This window comes from Eleutherodactylus coqui, chromosome 5 (genome assembly GCF_035609145.1).
Source record: "Eleutherodactylus coqui strain aEleCoq1 chromosome 5, aEleCoq1.hap1, whole genome shotgun sequence".
Lineage (NCBI taxonomy): Eukaryota > Metazoa > Chordata > Amphibia > Anura > Eleutherodactylidae > Eleutherodactylus > Eleutherodactylus coqui.
This window is the reverse complement of record NC_089841.1, coordinates 233,682,752-233,703,907: the sequence shown is the minus strand read 5'-3', so window position 1 is coordinate 233,703,907 and position 21,156 is coordinate 233,682,752. Positions and strand designations below refer to the sequence as shown.

Genomic DNA, 21,156 nt, shown 5'->3' with positions numbered 1-21,156 from the left:
CCCCCATCTTGATCCAGAAGAAGGTGAAAACCCCCAATAAGGCAGTAGACAATTTACCCAACTCAGGGGGAAAGAAATCCTTCAAGACTCCATAATGGCCGTCGGAATAATCTCTGGATCAACACTCCTCAGAGAAAGTTCCTTCCTGACTCTAAATCCAGGAGTCGGAAGATCCCCCTATCACCATCTCATTCTGACTATTTAATGTCCATATCCAGTAATGTTATAGCGCTCTAAAAAGACTTCTAGTTCTCTTTAAACTTCTCTATTGATTTTGCCACTTCCTTAGGCAGAGAGTTCTATAGTCTTACTGCACTTACAGTAAAGAACCCCCCTCTGTGTCGGTGGTGAAACCTTCTTTTCTCTAGACCTTGAGGCCAATGGGGTTGCCTCACAATCTGTGTTGCAACTCATGAGATTCATGCTCACAAACAATTATTTCTCCTTTGGCAAAGAGAGAGTCCTGCAATTTAGAGGAACTGCCATGGGCAGTAAAATGGCACCGCAATATGCCAACCTTTTCATGGCAAAACTGGAGAGTAATTTTCTGGCCTCCTGCTCCAGCAAACCACTGGCCTACTTCTGCTACATTGATGACATCATAATCCTCTGGACCAACACTGAACAAGAACTAATAAATTCCATGAGAGATTCAATGCATTCCACCCCACCATAAACCTCACATTAAGCTACTCATATACTGAAATCAATTTTTTGGACACCACCATAAAAATTTCAAACTCCTCAATACAGACATCCATATACTGGAAACCGATTGATCGGCCCACATACCTCAGATGAGACAGTTCCCATCCCAAACACATCAAAACCCCCATTGAGTACGATCAGATATAACCGGATCTGCTCCAACCCAACAGACAGAGGAACATCTATACCATCTTAAAAGGGCATTTTTAAATCAGGACTACCATCCCACCTCAACTGATGACCAGAGCCACCAGGATACCCAGTAATCACCAGAGCCACCAGGATACCCAGAAATCAACTACTCCAATACAAGGAGAAGGAAGGAAACGATCATGTACCTCTGGTAGTGACCTACAATTCACAGCTAGAGGCACTAAGAAAAACCGCAAAGAAACTCCATCATACCCTACACAAGGATGACCGTATGAAAACAGTATTCCCGGACCCTGCCCTCCTATGTTATAGGCAACCTCCAAATTTGAGGAACCTTATAATCAGGGGTGCATTGTCCTCCGACACACAAAAAGGAACTTATCCCTGCAATGTAAGGAGCTGTAAGACCTGCTCACATGTACTGATGACGGACAGGATACAAATCCCCAACACACAGCAGGACTATAAGAGCCCAGGGACATTCACATGTTTCACGTCTGATGTTGTCTAATCATGTGCAGTAAATGTCTTGTTGGGGGTCTTTATAATCGAGAAACAGGACAAAAACTGAAAGCCAGGAGGAGATCTCATCGCCACACAATTAAAGAAACAACGACAACATTACCGGTGGCTGAGCACTTTTCTAGTCACGGACACAACATAGAACACATGAAAGTTAATATACTTAAAGGCAATTTTAAAATCACAAAGCCATAGAAGAATTTGTGAGTACAAATGTATAACAACTTTTGACACTTTCAACAGAGGGTTACATTCTTCAAGAGAATTTATGCATGACTGGGAAATATGAGAAATCTATAGCAAAGATAACACTCTGGCCTGGTGACCCCCTAACACTAATTCAGAGACAATAAACCTGTAACATCTTTATCAGTGGACTAAGTATTTATGTATTTCTCTACTCATCCTGTTGTGGTATTCTTTTAAGTGCAAATTAATCACATCATGTCTGTGCCTTGTTATAAGTATGTGTGTATATATATGCATGCCTCTTCAGATCTATTCCATTATGCCTGAGGAAGAATTACGAGAGGTTTGAAACCTCGCAAGAACTTCATCTATTTTTGTTAGCCATGATACCTTTTAATATCTACAAGATTACTTGCTGGGAACAATCACATTTTGCTCTACTGGCTAACACCGTACCAAAACGTTTTCATTATAGCAAAGTTTTTAAAACATACCTGATTGTTGTTGGTTTTTAACAAGGTTGGAGGCTCGTTCCGTAATGGTGATGAAACCGAACTGCTTTCACTATTGCTTCCATCACTTAGGCTGATTCTGTAAATGTAGACAGCAGACATCACACATCTCAGAAGGCCAGTTACATGAATAATCCTGCAGTTCTGATAAAAGACCAAGAGCGCCCCTGATGGTTCAGGCTGGATTATCCCTGTCCTTAGAGTTCAAACACAATTTGTGCTGAATCTTGTCGTGAACCCACAACCATTAGTTCAGAATATAATGGTTTTCTAGAATTCACACATTGCCTAAATGTACAGGATCTCTGCGACTGAAAACATTTCCATCTGAGGGCCTCTGACATGGGCCAAGACATCATTCATATTCCTGCGATCAGCAAGAATCTGAAGGATTATAATCATTATCGTTTAGTCTGAACGAGGAAAGATAAATTAGTCTGTCCTTAGTGTCCGCATGCATCGAAACTGAACAACGGATCGATTTTCGAACGCTGTCTGCTCTATTTTTGTGCATTTTAGCGCACGCCATCACCCATTACAATGACCGGGTGCGTAAAAAAATGCTGTGAAACGCAGGATAATGCGTTAGAAAACAGTGTGAAATCGTAGCAAAACGCCAAAATCACTGCATTTTGGTAACGAACGTATGACAGTTGCCTCGGGCTACTTTTCACCTTGCAATTATTCCTCGAGCGCTGGTTCCATCTCTGGTTCTCATCTTCCATGCAGAAAACTGAATAGAGATGGAACAAGAGGGTTTAATATGTGAGACAGAGACCTCCCTGGTCTCCATTACACATGGACTCCCTCCCCATCTGCCTTTAACCCTTTGCAATCCAATTTGTATCCTGGTTTTCCTAGGGGGCTTACTCTTTTTCTGCCGTTATACAATGGCGCTATATGCTGGCTAAAGCCAGTACTGCATGAGGTGACACGTTGGATAGGCTCCGACAGCAGAGAGGCTGGCAATATACAGTAAGAGAACCCTGATGGACGTCTTCCAACATCAGAGCTGTACAGCCTTAAATCATAATGTCTTAAGACGTCAGACAGTGGATTGGAAAGGCTTAAAGCTGGATAAAAACATAACCTCCTCGGCACTCTTCTATGGTGAGCAGCCTGCAAGGGCTACGGGAACCGTGGGCAGCGGCCTGCCCCAGCTTGTAAAGAACGGAAATAGTATGAGCAAATACATTAAATTACACAATTGACTTGCATGGCTGTTTGAGTTTTGTGTTAACTTCTGTTTTAATGTTTCCCGATCTCTCAATGGGGGGCTGCGATCTTACCGATTAACATATCTAGCTGCTCCCAAGCCTTACTATAGTTCTTCTTTTTTCATATCTTGCAAAAGTTTGAAACCGTGCCGTACGTTGTTATACAAATAAGGCCCCGTGCACCCAGCAGAGCCGGTTCAGGGGGCTGTACGGCGACACGCATCATATGTTGGACATACTCTCCCCTCAAAGAAAAAGCAATTTAATCAGAGCCATAAGAAGGTACAGTAAGTGCCCATATGCCTACTACAGCTCTGTACAACATGGGGCAGTTATAAGGCTGCTGCATGAGACTGTGTGAAAGAGCTGCAGAAACAACTAGTCCCAGGGGCAAAAGAGATTATTTGTGTGCCTCCACTTAGAAAAAAGAAAATGAGAAACTTGCCTTGGGAGTTTATAATGGGAGTAGTGGCCTGGAAATACCTTCAGCTTTAACTGTAAAATACAGGGTGCCACAGGGTTCCGGAAGGTTATACTTAAAGGGGTCCTGTCATTAAAAAAAAAAAATAATTCTATTCTTCCCTATTTCTTCCCCGTCAGTCTACTTACCATATCTTCTCCTGCGGTCCCAGGGGGTCACCTCACCTCCAGCCGCCTGATTCTTCTGCTTCCTGTGACATTACGTATATTCACAGGCAGTCTCCTTCCTGCCCGGCAACGTACGATACGTCGCTAAATCACAGGCTGGCAGGGAGTTCCGAGCTTTTGCAGAGACACTGCATGCCTGCTGTCTCAGCAATAGATCAGCATTCCTTCCTAGCCAGTGAAAGCTACGTCACAGGGATGTGACCTTCACTGACCTGCAGGAAGGAATGCAAGGAATGCAGGCTTCATGACAAGAATCAGAGGCTTGCGGTGAGCTGACCAGGGGCACTGGTTAAGAGCAGTGAGGACAAGATGGGTATGGAGTCGGCCTGTGGAGGAATAGGAGAGTACAGAATTCTTTTGTTTTTTAATGACAAAACCCCTTTAAGACTATGCAGTTTTCTCACCAACCTTACTGGTTAGTGACAAATATGGTCAATATCAATTCTAGTAACTTCACATGATACAGGAAGAATAAATGAATGGCATACATTAAGAAGATGATGTACCTGCGAGCCCGACTCCCTCCATGCATGTGGATAGTCCTCTCATTTTCAGAATCATTGTCCTCACCATCATCAGACTCATCCTCGTTGTCATCAGAATGCAAGTCCTTCATTATGGACCTCAGAGAGCCTGGACAAGACATGAAGAAACCTAGGAAAATTAACGTTCTAGTAGATATATACAACGGAGAGTCAGTTCTCAAAATATTCTTTAAAACGTTTGCTAATTTTCTGGGAAAAAAAAATGGTCAATTCTCATCCAAATAACAAATGGCACAGGAGACGGGGCAAACCAGGACTCCTCCAGATGAGCTAAATTGGCTAGTTGTTTTTTTTTTTGCCTTCCTCTGGATCAACAAGGGGGGGGGGGGGGGTTAAACAGGCTGAACTAGTTGGACATGGTCTTCAATCAGCCTAAAGCAATATGTTACTATTACAATATGCTTTATAATTAGAAGCCTACTGAAGGAAGGAATCCATATCCTGTTCATTTCCTTAGGGTCTGCTTTGTGAGGCAGTTTTTTTCACTGCAACACATTTATTTGGTTCTGACAATCATTTTTGCAATAGGGTTTGATTAAAAGTTTTGCGCTGCTTGTCTTGTGCAGCTTCTACATATCACTATATGCAGAAACTGCAGTCTAAAGCCCCTTTTACGCGGCATGATTATCGCACAGATCGCTCACTAGATCAAGCGGTTTGCACGCTAATCATACAGGCAGTGATCAGCGATCAGCTGTTGGACGCTCCGCTGATCTGTACAACCTGCAGAAGACAGAATGAAACATTATTGCACAAATGATCGTGAACCCCATACATGCATTAGTGGAAAACAAATTTCTGCCTCCCAGAGATGTCCATAGCCTTTAGGCCAAGTGCACGTGTTGAATAGTTGAGGGATTCCACAGAGAAATCTGCATGTGTTGTGCGACTATTGTGAATCTCAGATCTATAAACTGAAGGGGTGACGTCTGGTGAAGGGGCATACTGTAGATCCGAAAATCTGCACAGGAAGCTTTTCTTGCTGTACACATGAATAGGGTTTTGAAGACTTCACCCACATATATTGTACTGGAAACATGTTGTGGATTTGCAGTACAAAATGCACGTTTGAGCTTTTTCTAAAAGGTACGATTAGATGGGATGGATTCCACACTGCAAATCTGTAGGAATTTTCAATCCAAGTGGTGTGATGGTTTAGGGGGCCCCTAGTGGTGGCACAAGGGACAAGGACAGCTCAGCGATATGTTCAGGACATCCTGCAGACACACGTGTTCCTCTCATGGCGGCTTTTAAGAGGCAGCAGATAATGTTCACATACAGAAGGGAGTTACAGGAATGTCCCCACAACATTGTCACACTTCTGTGGCTGCCCGGTCACCAGATTTATCACCAATAGAACATGTATGGGATCATCTGGGATGCCAACTTCGATAGCCTACAAATTTGCACAATCTAGTGGCTCAGCTACAGCAAGTGTGGACGGATATGCCACAGGATACCATACAGAACCGGTTTGCCTCCATGCCCGCCTGTATCACATCTTATATCCAAGCTAGAGGTGCCCCAACAGGGTACTGAAGCCTCCATGCCCACCTGTATCACATCTTGTATCCAACCTAGAGTCGGCCCAACAGGGTAATAGAGCCTCTATGCCACCAGCACCACATCTTGTATCCAAGCTAGAGGTGGTACAACAGGGTACTGGAGCCTCCATGCCGCCAGCATCACATCTTATATCCAAGCTAGAGGTTGTACTATGGTGTACTAGAGCCTCCATGCCCGCCCGTATCACATCTTATATCCAAGCTAGAGGTGGCCCAACAGGGTACTAGAGCGTCCATGCCCACCTGTATCACATCTTGTATCCAAGCTAGAGTCGGCCCAACAGGGTACTAGAGCCTCCATGAAATATAGCAACTGCTAATTTATACCCTGAGAGCTGTACATTTTAGCACATTAATGCCTTTTGAATACATAATCATGAATCTATAACATATATTTAGCAAATGGATTGGCAGCGATGAGAATCATCAAGCTTCCGAACTTTCAGACTTTTTCTTGTATGTCCTTTCCAGTAAATTCCATTATGGAGGAATTCTAAGCAGTCAGAAGAGGCTCCATCGGGTATCTTAATAATCAGAATGGACTGCCTCACTTGGGAAGTCCAATACATTAGAATTACATCGAAGTGGAATGTTTAGTAGCCAATCTTCGATGTTTTGTGTGTTTGTAGGCAATTGTTACCAATGCCTTGCTATCTGAATGATGCCAGGAGAACATTATCATGGGCTACAAGACATGCGAGAGGCTTATTAAGAACTTTTACTTATTGCCTTTCCTTTTCACTACAGTTTCCAATCGCCTTGGACTGATGATTACCGTGCAGCAATCTTGGTCTTGGCACACGTATCATGGATTGAGATCGTAGCGTTGACCGGCCTGCACCACAAGCAGTCTAAGTGAATGTGGTTACAGTCTGACTGCCGTTACCATTACTAGGTTAGATCAGCCTGTCGTTGCAATGCCATTACTTCCAACCTGGCTAAAAGAGTGCTTAGTAAACATTACTTATCTTGCGATGCTACATTTAAGGGATTGTTCACGACTTCTGGAACTTTTTTCTATTGATGACATGTCCTCCATGGAAGCTGTACCTGCATTACCAAATCAGGCTGCTTCAGTACAGACAGTGAGATCTGCTTCCAGCGCTGTCCGTACTGACAGCAGTGCCGGGAATAAGCTGATCAGCAGGAGGTCCCGAGCCGAGGACCCCTGTCAAGCATCTACTGGCGACCTGTACTGAGGTTAAGTCATCAATAGCAAGAATTCCCTTTAAGCACACATCTCCACTTCGTCACGTTTATTATTTTCTTCTTCGCTGATATTCTGGGTTTTGAGCAGAACAGACAAAAAATACAATAAAAAATAAAAATAAAATGGAAAAATAAAGTCCAACTAGCAGAGCCCGGCTCTCCGCAACAGACGAAAAATCAATAGTGACCTGCAGCAAAGTGTGATGGGGAACTTAGAAAAAAAATCAGGCTAACAAATCAATTTGATTGCAGGCCTCTCTGAAGCTGGAGCTTTTGTTTGCCCGTTTGTGATCCATTTAGTTTTTGCCGTTCTCCTCGGAGTTCAAGGTCAACTTCTGGTCAAGCAGGCACTTTTCGGAGTTGTTTGCTGCTTTTATTTCACACTTTGTTAAACAGTATTGCTGCCAAATCCCTAAATAATCCAGAAGGGGGGCGGCATTCATAGCAACAACTTATGCCGTTATTTTATACTCCATTCAGGATACAATAACCCGATAACACCCCCCCCCCCCACCCCCGCTTTACAGGTAGATGAAGCAGCACATTCTCACAACATAATTCAGTTTCTAACTCCAAAGTGAGATGAATACTTCTTTTAGGGCTCATTCACATCTGGGTCGGGGCTTTTCATCTACCTGATCCGTTTTGGAATAGAAAACTGGAATTAAACATTTCAGTTTTTTTCCTCCATTGATTTCAATGGGTTTAAAAAAAAAAAAAAACCTAGCAGGGCCCTGGGCACCGTGTCTTATATTTTATTTCAGGAGCCGCAGTGAGTAGCGCTATTTTCAGGTGACCTAGCAAGACATTATTATTTTCAAAGACTAACTCTGCAGATGCAAGAATTAACTGGGGAATTCATGAAAGTCTGGGGCAGATGGAGAAGAAACCAATAAATGAGCCATTCCCAATCATAAAACGAAAAAAAGAGGGTGGTACGGTTTTAGCCAGTAGAGCAAAGTGAGATTGTTCATGTCCACGGGCAGTAAAATGGCACCGCAATATGCCAACCTTTTCATGGCAAAACTGCAGTGACTTTCTGGCCTCCGGCTCCAGCAAACCATTGGCCTACTTCTGCTACATTGAAGACATTATAATCATCTGGACCAACGCTGAACAAGAACTAATAAAATTCCATGAGAGATTCAATGCATTCCAACGTATTCTTTTAAGTGCAAATTAATCACATTCATGTCTGAGCCTTGTCATAAGTATGTGCGTATATATATGCATGCCCCTTCGGATCTATTTCATTTTGCCTTGATGAAGGACCCTGTGAGGTCTGAAAGCTCACATTAACATCATGTGTTTTTGTTAGCCATTAAAAGGTATCACACATTCCCCATCATGGTGTATTCTTTCTCTGACTATTCTATCAGTACCGAGTTCAGGTGTAATGTCTAAAGCTACAACTCTCAGCATATTCGTATTATTGTTCGAACCATACTGAGAGCTATAGTTTCAACGATAACCCTATAGAAGTTGAGAATAGGTATACTCATTATACCAAAGAGTTTCAGTGATTTAGCGATGCCCGCATACAGTATTGCCAAAATCGTAAGGCCCCATAAAATAACAATAACACATTATATTAACCTTATGGGAAATGAGGTAAACAACGCTGAGACTCCATCACCCAAGGGCCCACATAAATCTGGGGTCATCCCTGCAGCCCTGTTTGTATGACCTACTAAGAGAAGTGAAACAAAGAGCGAATCTGGCTCATAAAAGTGGCTATCACCTTACAAGCCCACTCAGCCTCCCATTATACAAGCACAGATGTAGCAAAGTTCAACTATTTGACTGTGATAACTTTTTGCCACAAGTTATCTTAAAGGGGTTGTCCGGCAATAAACATTAGGTCTCATTACTTCTGTTTGCCCAATACAATGCACTTTGTAATATACATTGTGCATTGTAAATTAGGCAAACAGAAGTTATTCACTTACCTCTTGGGCTGCCCCCCCCCCCGTGTTGCTCCTCGGTTGCCATGGGTTCCGACAAGTCTCTTGTCCTCTTCTTGTCGGGACAAGCTTCTCCAGCACAGCTCTGCGCATGTGCAGAAGAACTTCAGCCGCTGGGAAGCTCAGTTCTGCCTGCAGGGGAGGCGTGGCTGCTGGCTCTTCATCTCCAAGGTAAGCATGAGTGGAGGGGCGGGCTCTCGCGGGGGGGGGGGGGGGGGGGGGTGGAGAGGGAGAGATGGATGGATGGATGGATGTGTGCAGGGGGGGGGTGCAGTGATGTGTGTGTGTGCTAGTGGTGTCTGGAGACCCGGCTGTCAGAAGTCCCGGGGGAAGGGGGGGGGGGGGTGGAGAGGGAGAGATGGATGGATGGATGGATGTGTGCAAGGGGGGGGTGCAGTGATGTGTGTGTGTGTGCGCTAGTGGTGTCTGGAGACCCGGCTGTCAGAAGTCCCGGGGGAAGGGGGGGGTGGAGAGGGAGAGATGGATGGATGGATGGATGTGTGCAAGGGGGGGGGGGGGGTGCAGTGATGTGTGTGTGTGTGTGTGCAGGGACCCGGCTGACAGAAGTCGGGGGGGGTCATTGTGAGAGGGGTCGCTGTGGGAGGGGCACTATGAGGGCATGTGTGTGTGGGGGAATGTTTTGTTTTACTTTACTTCAGCAGGGTGGGGGGGGGGCAGTAGGTAGCTTTGCAGTGGGGGGGCTGCAGGAGAGTTCTCTCTCGGCTCTCCCCTGCCCCTCTCCATTCACTATACACTGTGCTGCTGTTTACACTCATGGTAGGATTTTATCGTGAACCATGAGAGTATAACAGTCTCCCCTGGCCACAACCCCTCTGATTATAGTATGCAGCAGGGGGCGGGGCCTGGGCTGGGAAAGACTGTAGATCAGTTCAATAGAGGTGGGCGTGTCATGGGCGGGGCTAGGACGTGAGCTGAGGGAAATCCTGCCTTTTCATGTGTCTTACTACCATCGAGAGCGCGCACACAGAAGAGGGAGAGCGCAGAGCATTGTGGGAAGGCAGCACAGAGGCGCCATCTTTGAAAGCTGCAGTGAAGATCAGAATCTAAGGTAAGAAACTGACATTGCAGCTGATCTGCCGGCCGATTTGAGCCCCTGTATGCTGTCTGTTACTATCCTTACTGAAAGGAAAGCAGCAGCATTATAAAAATTTTTACCCTGTGTGGCCGGACAACCCCTTTAAGCCAGTAAACCGCTATTGCTCCCATATCTCACCACTGGAAAGTAATTAAGTGAAACGGGTAAACAAACAGGGGTACAGAAAGAGAAGTCTCAAGTTACATTTTGCTACACCTGTGCCAGCAATAACAATAGTAGGAAAAAAAAAAACACAAAATTGTCTGCAGTTTTCTTTTTGAAAAAAAAAAAATGGATGAGAGAATCCAAGCTTGTTATTGCTACATCTGTAATGACCCCATACAATAAGCTGAACACACGGCATCCCACACACTAAATGCTATTAAAGGAAAGCAGAAGTGTAGCCAGAATGTTTGATAAAACCTACTAAAAGTGAGATTATAAGTATACCAACTCACAGGAAATAAAGTGGCGTTATTTATCCCATGTAGTGGATGACATAAAAGGACAGGACACAAAAAATGCTGAATTGATGATTCACCATTTATTCCCTCACAAAAAAAAAATATATATATATTTAAAAAAAATTACATAGTACATTATATGTACCCCAAAATTGTACCAATAAAAACTACAGCTCTCCACAATACTAACGAGCCCTTATATGTCGATGTAAAAAATAAAAAAAGGTTCAGCTTTTCAAAAGTGGAGATTAACATCCCAAAATTTGTTCCATGCTCAAGTACTAAACTAAGCCCAGCCTTTAAGGGGTTAAAGAATCCCCCCAACTAGAGAACCCTGTGTCAACCATCGCTAATGACCTCCCTATAGTAGCCAGAGCAGAATGCCTATTCTTTAATGGCACCTCACAAACTTAAAAACTTGCAATGTTTAAAATGAGTTAAAAAGCCTGAAGTTTAATGTAATTTGAACTACTGAGAGAATAGTCATCCACACCTCCACACACGAGGACAACCCCTGCCTCCAGGCACAAGGACAACCCCCGCCTCCAAGCACGAGGACAATGCATGCCTGAAAAAAAGATTAACCCATTAAGGGCCAAGTACTGTAAATTTACGGAGCTTGGTCCCGGGCATAAAGCCAGCCGTATGTAAAATTACAGCGGGGATTAAAGCCTCCTGCTTCTGCAATCCATCAGAAACAGGATGGGTTGTCAGCTGTTAGTCACAGCTGATAACCCAGAGGAGGAGAGAGAAGTGGGGTTTAACCCTTTTTGCCTCCTCCTTTCCTGAGTACACAGCGCTAAATGAGCGCTATGTACTAAAAAAAAGTGAAAGTGTTTCTTCCACTACAGGACCCGGCAGTCACGTGACCCCCGGGATTCCCTCCTACAGTAGAGCTGTAGGGTCCCAGAAGACCCTGGCCAACTCTGCCAGTGACTAATGTCACTACAGGGGTTGTTTTATGGATGCCCCAGCTACAGTGGAAAAGTGTCTAATAAAAGAAAACTAAAAACATGTGAATGTTCCCCAGAGGTCTTATATGAGGTCCTGAGGGACATAGATGGTAAGAAGAATAATTGCAAAAAAAGGTAAAACAAAATTACAAAATAAAACAATATAAACATAAGAAAATAACCCAAAGCCAACGCCAACCAAAACCGTCGCTGTATGCACCCTGTAATCTAAAACCATACCTATTTTATAACCAAACGTCCGGAAGAAAATGAGGAACCCGTTCCCATACTTTATTTTAGCGTTAATATACAAATAAAAAAAAAAAAAAAAATTATATATATATATACACACACACATATATATACATACATACATATATATATAAATAAATAAAACTTTAAAAAAAACTGAAAAAAAAAAAAGTCAGCATAAAAGATATTAAAGGGGTTGTCTCGCGAAAGCAAGTGGGTCTATACACTTCTGTATGGCCATATTAATGCACTTTGTAATATACATCGTGCATTAAATATGAGCCATACAGAAGTTATTCACTTACCTTCCCTGCGCTGGTGTCCCCGTCTCCATGGCTCCGTCTAACTTCAGCGTCTAATCGCCCAATTAGACGCGCTTGCGCAGAAGGGTCTTCTGCCTTCGGGTCTGTCCGGCAGCAGCGGTGTTCTGGCCCCGCCCCATTCTACGCGTCATCGCGTAGCTCCGCCCCGTCACGTGTGCCGATTCCAGCCTCCTGATTGGCTGGAATCGGACCACGTGGCGGGGGCGGAGCCACGCGATGACGCGTAGAAGGGGGCGGAGCCAGAATGCAGCTCGTGCTGGACCGAACAGATGGGAGAAGACCCTTCTGCGCAAGCGCGTCTAATCGGGAGATTAGACGCTGAAATTAGACGGAGCCATGGAGTCGGGGACGCCAGCGCAGGGAAGGTAAGTGAATAACTTCTGTACGGCTCATATTTAATGCACGATGTATATTACAAAGTGCATTAATATGGCCATACAGAAGAGCTGAACCCCACTTGCTTTCGCGAGACAACCCCTTTAAAAAAATAACACTATATGTCACAGAAAAAAAAACGCTGCAAAAATAATTTTGGTTGCCAAAAGGGAAAAAAAAAAACTGTGCAGTAAGACCACCACATGACTGAAATCCCAAAAAGTGTCTGGTCCTTAAGGTACAAAACAGCCTGATCCTTAAGGGGTTAATGTCCATAAGGACACCCTGAAAACAGCGAGGAGCTGCTGATACAGTACACTATACTGGACAACCCTTGAAATTCTTGACTTATAGTCCGTTGGATATTTTTGTAGCCTCCTTCCCGCTATATACTTAGGGGTGGACAACATGTGTTTACTAATCAACCATTTATTAAACATCTGTGCAGCTCCTTAGACTCTTCATATCTGTGTCCGAGGCTGCGTTCAGAGCCTATGGCGCAGATCCGGCAAGAGATCCCGGATGAAATACAACAGCACGCTGCCTAGGAAAACTCCTGCCAGAAGCTGGACAGACGGCATTATAGTCAATGGGGTCTACTTGTCGCTGCCCAGGTCCGGCATATACCAGATCTGGCACTTCTAGTTATTCTGTTATTTGGCTACAAAGCCAAAAAAGGTAAAAGGAGAACACAAATGTGAACTTAGGGTACTTATATACTAAAGTACTAAAAAGTATATCAGTACAATGAAACAGAAATACATTTGGATCATCATAAAACAATGGCCCTACATTGTAGGCAATAAAGAGAATGTTTCCCATCCCTCCTGTTCGGTCCCGAGAGGATTGTATTACAGTGCTAATATAAGGGTCATAAAGTACAAGCTTATACAAACAGCTGCCCATATTGTTCACACATATATATGGTAAGGCTTCTGTCGGGTCTCCGAGCCGGAGATGTGTGAGAAAGCCCTAATGGGAACAGGTACCATCGTGGACTCCCAGTCCATAAAACGGGTGGACAGCAGTCTCTCTCCATCAGGGAACGGTAACTACCAACAGTCCATAACATTCAAATATACATCAACTCTAGACGGCGTTTATAACTGCTACTCATTATGGGTTTAATACCTTGTCTGTGGTTATGAGGTGCCACCAAGCTGGAACTGGAGCTGGACGTAGAACTGGCTGGGCTTGGCTGTCCCGACTGTAAAGATTAAAACAAAAGTATAAGAACAGGATAGATTCATTTGCATCTAAAAGAAACTCCCCCCCCCCCCCCCCACAAGTTTATTAGATCTGGGCTTCATCGATAGTAAACCCGCCCTCTGAAACTCAACTTTGAAGGCAGGCTAGAGTCTCCCATAGTTGGGGAATCTGGAACAAAAAAGTGTACGACACCAGGGATCAAAACCTCCAATGCCATCGAGCAGTAATAAGTCTGACCACTTGGACCCCTCGATGTCTAGAACAGGCGTCCTTGTTGGCTTCCAAGTGAATGAAGTGAATGAAGTGAAGGTTGTGCAAACGCATTGCCGAACCATTCATTTCAACGAGAGCATCAGAGATCGCCGAGTACAAGTAACTTAACGATCTCCAGCATACTCATTGAAATGAATGGAGTGGCGGTGCATCTACACGACCTGAGCTCCACTCACTGGGAGACCAACCAGGATCGGTGGAGGCAACTGTGGTCGAACCTCCACCAATCTTTCAGCTTTTACCTATCCAGTGAAAACTTGGAAAACAAAATAATGAAGTCTCCGGAATATACCTTGCAGATTGAAAACAGATGTCAAAAACAAACTCCAGAGAAGACCGTTTCCCAATGTTAACGACCACCATCATATGTACCGAATTGACTTACAAGTATATAGGCAAAGAACAGTTTGGCCAAAACTAATACATAGATGATCATCATTAGCATGAAATACCCACATGCCATATATTCCCCATATTTATATTCCTATTAAAATGCTGTAAAGATATACCAGGGGCGTGGGGGGGGGGGGGGGGGGGGGAGTCGGGAGAGCAAAGCTTAGCAACTGCCAGGCCGGCAAGAGTCTAACCGTCCGGTCCCTCAGCTTGTCGCAGGGATATTTTCATTAGGATTACATTGTCAGTAAATCCATCAGAAGCCTTGAGGCTGCAAGTAACGTGGAAGCAGTGAAAAGCCCTGGAGCTTAGCTGCATCTTTCTGCACATACACTAAATAAGCCAAACAGTTGCTACACCCTATAAATCAATCCATTGTTACGCTCCATAATGAGCAGCAGATTTACAGCCTTCCACGCTCTTTCTCACAATTAGGAAGATGCTGAATCAGAGGCTTCCAGCAGCAAAGGAAAGCATATTCTGCGGAGTTACTTTAATGATTTTATAAGGCAACACAGAGGGAAAGAAAGCGAGGATATGCTACACATACATGTATATACCGTATACAGGGTGGGTGGTAAATGGTTGGGGACCCTGAGCTCTGCTCCATTTACAGGGTCTATGGGCTGACCAACACCTGGGGGCAGTGAATGGAGCGCCAAGGCGTATGCTCAACCATTCTTCAGGGGGTGAGGACAAATAGGGGGCTTGGGATCCCCATTCTAGAGACTGCTGGGACCCCTAATGATCAGACATTTAATTACTTATCCTTTGGGTAGGTAATATATGTCCTATGTAGGACAATTCCATTAACACAATGTAAAAAAACAAAAAAAAACAACCCAAAACAAAATAACTTATCTTTTTGTTTGTTTTATAGAGCACCAAAATATTCTACAGCAATTTACAAAATCGAAGATTATGGCCGCCTGCAGACGACCGGGTCGGATCCGGCTGTGAGAATTCCCGCAGCGGGACCCGACCCGAGCGCCTGCAGAGAGGACTGCAGACTCACCCGCTCCCGCAGCTCCGGCTCTTTCATGTGCCGGCTGCCGGCGCATGCGCAGAGCGGAGCTGGCGGCCGGTGAGTGACGTTTCTGTGCGGGGCTCTGCGAAATCACGCGCAGCAAACAAACCGCGGCCGTCTGCATAGGATTGCGTGCTGTAATGCAATCCTATGCAGGCGTCCAGGGGCGGAAATTCTGCGGGAAATCCTGCCGTGGAATTTCCGCCCGTCTGCAGGCGGCCTATATGAACTAATAAACAATTTTAACAGCAGTAGGAAGGACGCTGCCTGCGAGAGCTTACAGTCTACGAGGTAAGGCGACATGCAAGGTAAAAGTGCTTGTTCTCTATAATAGACCAGTCATCATACAATAATAGGGTGCTGCACGAAAAGCGGCATGAACGGGCCACCAGCCGGAATCTGTGTATGTACATATAGGACGTGTATTAGTGTGTATGGGGGATACGGTGGGATGAAAGATCAGGTTCTGAGGGAGAATGTAGAAGTGAGGTTAAAGGGGCTTTCCAGGGAAATACTATTGATGACCTATCAAATACACAAATACATATAGTGGCCGGCGCTTGTAAATGCAGGCACCGTTCCCACTAATTTCAATGAGAGCAGTGCCTGCACTTACAAGAACCAGCCACTACACAGAGGTCGGCGTGAAGACTTCCACTGCTTCCGCTCCGACCTCTTTATTTGCAGCACTGACAACCTGTGCGTGCTCAGCTGATTGGTCGGGGACCCCAGCCGATCAACTATTGATGACCTATCATGATAGATCATCAATAGTATTTCACTGGAAAACCCCTTTAAGGGAAAAGAGATTAGGAAATGTGGTGGGCTTCTCTAAAAAGATATGTTTCTAGGGCATGCTTAAAAGTGTAGGTATTGGGGATTTATCCAATTATAGCGCATTCCAGGGAACTGGTGCAGCTCAGAAAAAATCTTGACAGGAGTGGGAGGTTCACACCATGGAGAAACTTTATGTAAGCTCTCTCTGCTTCGTATGGGAAGAGAGCGGTCACTCTGCATGCAGTGGGTGGGGTGAGGCAGGTATGGCCCGGCCTCCGTGACTCGGAGCTCAACTCGGGAGTCACACTTCAAAGTGTGCTTATTCTGAAACTCTGCAGTGAATTAGAGTAAACCATCCATGGAGGCAGTAGGCACACCTCTCTGGGGTTCATCCTTTAATTCTGCATTAATGTGTAATGCTGGTGTATAAATATACAAATAACTGAATCCCGGATTTGTTGGCACCTCCCGCCAGGACTACCTGAATGCAGGAACATTCATGCGTAAACCAGAAACACCGACTCCCCCAAATTCTATCAAATCCATTTTACGCAAAGTTCTCCCTAAAATCAATGACGGGAGCGAGCGAAGCCAGGCCAGACTTTTTCCATTTTATTAGACTTGGAAATATTTAATATGTAAACAAAGTCTATTTAAAAGAACCAATAAAACCCTCACATCAGCCTCCTTCTATGAAAGACACCTTTCATGGTCCAGAAAGGTCACTGTAGAATATAAATATCTTTATACATGGAGTAGTTTACGGATTCTAATAATTTTGGGCACATTAACTACAACCACATAGCAGTGCCATTATGTAAGAAGACCCAGCCGAGATCAGAGAGCAAAGCCGGAGCGCTGCGGCCAACATCCAGGCTCTACAGTATTGTACAAACACAAAGGTCAGCAGGCCACCATGGAGAACACGCCATTTATTGTATTACGGCTGTTGTGAAAATGAAGTTTGTTGATGCTTCGTTGGGACATTGAGAAGGAAGAGACCTTAAAGACTCATTCTCAAAAACTACGAAAGGTCATCTTAAAATGTGATCTGTATGGCATCATAGACATCCCATGGGCCGTCGTAGGGTGCTACAATCAGCACTGGCAGAAGTTATTCTTCTCTATCATTCTGTAAATACAAATGAGAAAACCTCCATATATGAAATCAGAGGTATATGTAGATACAGTAAGGGCCAATAGACTTCTATGGATGATGTATCAAAGCTCCATGCAACCTGAAACGTTTTAGAATGGGTTTACGTCTTTGGGTTTTTAGTAGTCTTGTAACGCTGCTAAGGCAGCAGAAATGCAGTCCTAGGCTCTCGCTCATGACCTGAAGGTTGTGAGTTCAATCCCCACTTGGTTCAGGAAGCCGGCTGAAGGTTGACTCAGCCTTCCATCTTTCTGAGGTCAGTAAAATTAGTATTCAGCTTGGTGAAGGTAATAAATTACTTGAAAGGGCTGCATGGTTGAAAGAACCATGCGAGTTCAATGCCTGTATGGGTTAGGTAGCCGGCTCAAGGATGACTCTGAGGTTAGTAGCATTAGGACTAGAGATGAGCGAGCATACTTGTTAAGGCGATTTACTCGGGAGAGCATCGCCTTTTTCGAGTACCTGCTGGCTCGTCCCTGAAGACTCGGGGGTGAGCGGGGGTTTCGGAGGGGATTGGGAGGGAGAGTGAGAAATCCCCCTCACTCTCCACCCCACCCCCCCTCCGCCGCCCCCCGCAGCCCCCCACCCCCCTGAACCTTCAGGGACGAGCCAGCAGGTACTCTAAAAAGGCGACGCTTTCTCTCGTAAAATCGCCTTAACGAGTATGCTCACTCATCTCTAATTAGTACCCAGTTTGGTGGGTGGGTAATAAATAAATTACTTGAAAGCGCTGAGGAATAAGTTGGTGATATACAAATAACATTTTTATTTATTTAGGTAACTATATCCATTTTCAGCAAGCTGCTGACTGTAAACATGGCCGCCATTTTGCTATCAAATAGTTTCTTAGAGCCAAGAAGTTAAAAAAAAATAAAAGAGCTTTTTATGTAGTTTTTTTTTTTAACTTCATCATTGTGTAGCTAACAAATGTCACATTCAAAACAACCAGAAAGGTGGGTAACATTCCTTGTGGAAGCCGGTGCGGGAATCATATTAGTTGCCAGTTTAAAAAAAACAAAAAAAACTTGACTGACGAAGACAACAACATGCGGCATCTCTCGGTAGGGTGAAAGCATTTGTACAAAGCTGGTTCTGATGGGCAACATGGCACCCCGTGCCAAATATTGGTTTGCACGCTATAAACTTAGTTTCCCTTTCTCAATGTATTCTTTAATTGGACAGATAGGCTGAGTTTAATTGAGGTCTTGTATCCACAAGGGAATCTGGAAGGAGACCTCGGCTAACCAGGCCATAACTAGTAATAAAATGTTATTTAAGGATAACCATAACTGCTAAATAATACACCAGTTGATTTATAATATGCACTTATAGCGCACTAGACACTGATAACCGATGTCTGACACAGACCCCTAACCGAAGAGAGGTCTGAGAAGAACAATGTTGTTTTAGAATGTCTCTCCTTAATTATAGGCTGTCAAACCTCCTCAGGATTTACAATTCATATTCCTCCCTATAAATAAAATAAATGGGACAGACTGTGAAGCTCCTTTATACAGAAGGAACGGCCCGAGGCTACGCTTTTCACAGACAAATACGGTTAAAAGTTCCCCAGACACCGCTGCACGGCTAGATCATCAAGGAACCGGGATGGCTTCAAGGCAAAACCTAGCAAAGAGTCGTCAACCTTCTCCATGAACCGGCTTCAAGGCAAGTTATTGCTAAGACGGAGGAGAATCTTACAAGGACTTGGATGGTGACTGACCCAATTGTAATCATTCTCCTTGTTGTGAGGACAAGGTTACTAGACACTAGACTTACGAACGTGAATGCTAGGCTTGATGGAGGTTTTCATAGACCTGCCCATCTTCACTGGCCGCACACAGTCCAACTCAACCGTTGGCCATGCCTTGAGGGAGACTCGCATTTCATCCGAATCCAAAACATATTTTCCATTGAAATTCAACTCTGTTGCCCGTTCCTCTTATAAGCGGACCACTTTATTAGAGACACCCGTCTAGCAGCGCGGTGGATCTCCTTCGGGCCTTCAGCAACTTGCCATGGCCTAGATTCAACTAGGTGTTGAAATCAATCTGCAGAAATATTGGCGGACAGGAAGCTTCTTGCAGTTTCCACAAATGAAATGGAGATCCTGGCATAGCTAACAGGAAGGGGTCATTGTACTCCTGCCAAATTCTGATCTTCCCACCAGGATGTTGCAACAGAAATCTGAACTCATCTGACCAGGTAATTTTTCTTTACTGTTCAGTGACCCAAATCTTGAGCAGTTTTTCTGTGTTGTCTTCCTGTTCCTCATACCAAGTAATGGAGGTTTTTCCTCAGACACGGTAGTTGGAGCAGCAGTGTATTCAGGTGTAATTCGTTTGACTGCATGTTTGCCAGAACAATTTTTGATACCCTCCTCCAACCCCTTCGGTTGACGAGTTGTTGATGCTCCTAGAATCCTTTTTCAGTGGATATTCTTCCATGATCATAATGATCTACTCTCAACAGGGTTGCATGAGAAAGCCCTATAAAACCCCAGCCAGGCCAACAACATGGTGCCTAGTTTGGAGTCGCTCAGATCACTTGATTTTCCCACATCCGGCCCCTTATCACCTGCCCTAACAGGTGCTTTAGGCGATAGATACCCTTTAAAGGCCATTCACGTCTCAGGTTTTTCATTCGCATTTTTTCATTCCCACATCCCAAGAGCTATATATTTTTTTTGCTTTTTTTTTTTTTTTGCAGGATGAGCTGCATTTTTTTCAATGAAAATGTAAAAAATGAAATTGTACAATTTTGGGGAGGGGTCTTGGTTTTACAGTGTTCACCAATCCATGTACATGCTATGGAACCAACCCTATCTAGTTGTACAGCCCATGTAGTTGACCGCTCAATATGAAATCCTGATTTAATTACTGGGATCAGCTAGATATGTCTACATAAAGAGGACTATAAACATAGGACTAAATGATTAAATTAGAAAAAAAAAAACATTTTCAGTTAAATTACACGGATACGCCAAGGCTATACGTGTGCTTACTTGTTTCACAGAAAATAATTGGGTCCCCCCCAAAAAAGGAAAGTACATGTGAGGATGTCAGGATAGGTCATCAGTTGTTGATTGGCTGAGGTCCACCACATGGGACCCTTGCTGATCAGCGGATCGTATGCCCTCTGTCAGCATCGGGATGCACAGAGGTGGGAGTGAAAACCCCAAACCCTGACACCTGTGGCTGGTGCTTGTAACAGCAGGCTGTGGTCTCATTAAAATCAATGGGAATACGCCTGCAGTTACAAGTGCTGGGGGTAGGAGCAGTGGCGTCCACTCTGACCCCTGCTTATCTCAGCGCCAACAGAGGGCATTCGATGAGCTGATCGGTCAGGGTCCTGAGGAGCAGACCCCAACTGATCACCACTTACATTTTGCGTTGAAAATCCCTTTAAGGGAAGTACTTAGAGGGTTCTTAGTATCTGCATCTCCCCCCATATACGGCACAGCCCCCCCCCCCCCCGGCCCCCATATACGGCACAGCGCCCCCCCCCCCCCCCCCATATACGGCACAGCGCGCCCCCGGCCCCCATATACGGCGCAGCCCCCCAGGCCCTCATATACGGCACAGCCCCCCCGGCCCCCATATACGGCACAGCCCCCCCGGCCCCCA

At 44.6% G+C, this 21,156-nt stretch overlaps 1 protein-coding gene across 5 annotated transcripts in view; it reads right to left on the bottom strand.

The window, feature by feature from the left end:
- MLLT3 (MLLT3 super elongation complex subunit) overlaps window positions 1-21,156 on the bottom strand; it is a 234,083-nt gene that overhangs the window by 24,985 nt on the left and 187,942 nt on the right. For 3 of the 5 annotated variants that reach the window (XM_066604337.1, XM_066604336.1, XM_066604333.1), the window contains 3 exons: window positions 13,827-13,902; window positions 4,438-4,603; window positions 2,067-2,163 (listed from right to left, as the gene is read on the bottom strand). In XM_066604337.1, coding sequence (XP_066460434.1) covers window positions 2,067-2,163; window positions 4,438-4,603; window positions 13,827-13,902 — 339 coding nt within the window. The remainder of the gene's footprint in view (window positions 1-2,066; window positions 2,164-4,437; window positions 4,604-13,826; window positions 13,903-21,156) is intronic. The other 2 variants (XM_066604334.1, XM_066604335.1) reach the window with 2 other exon arrangements.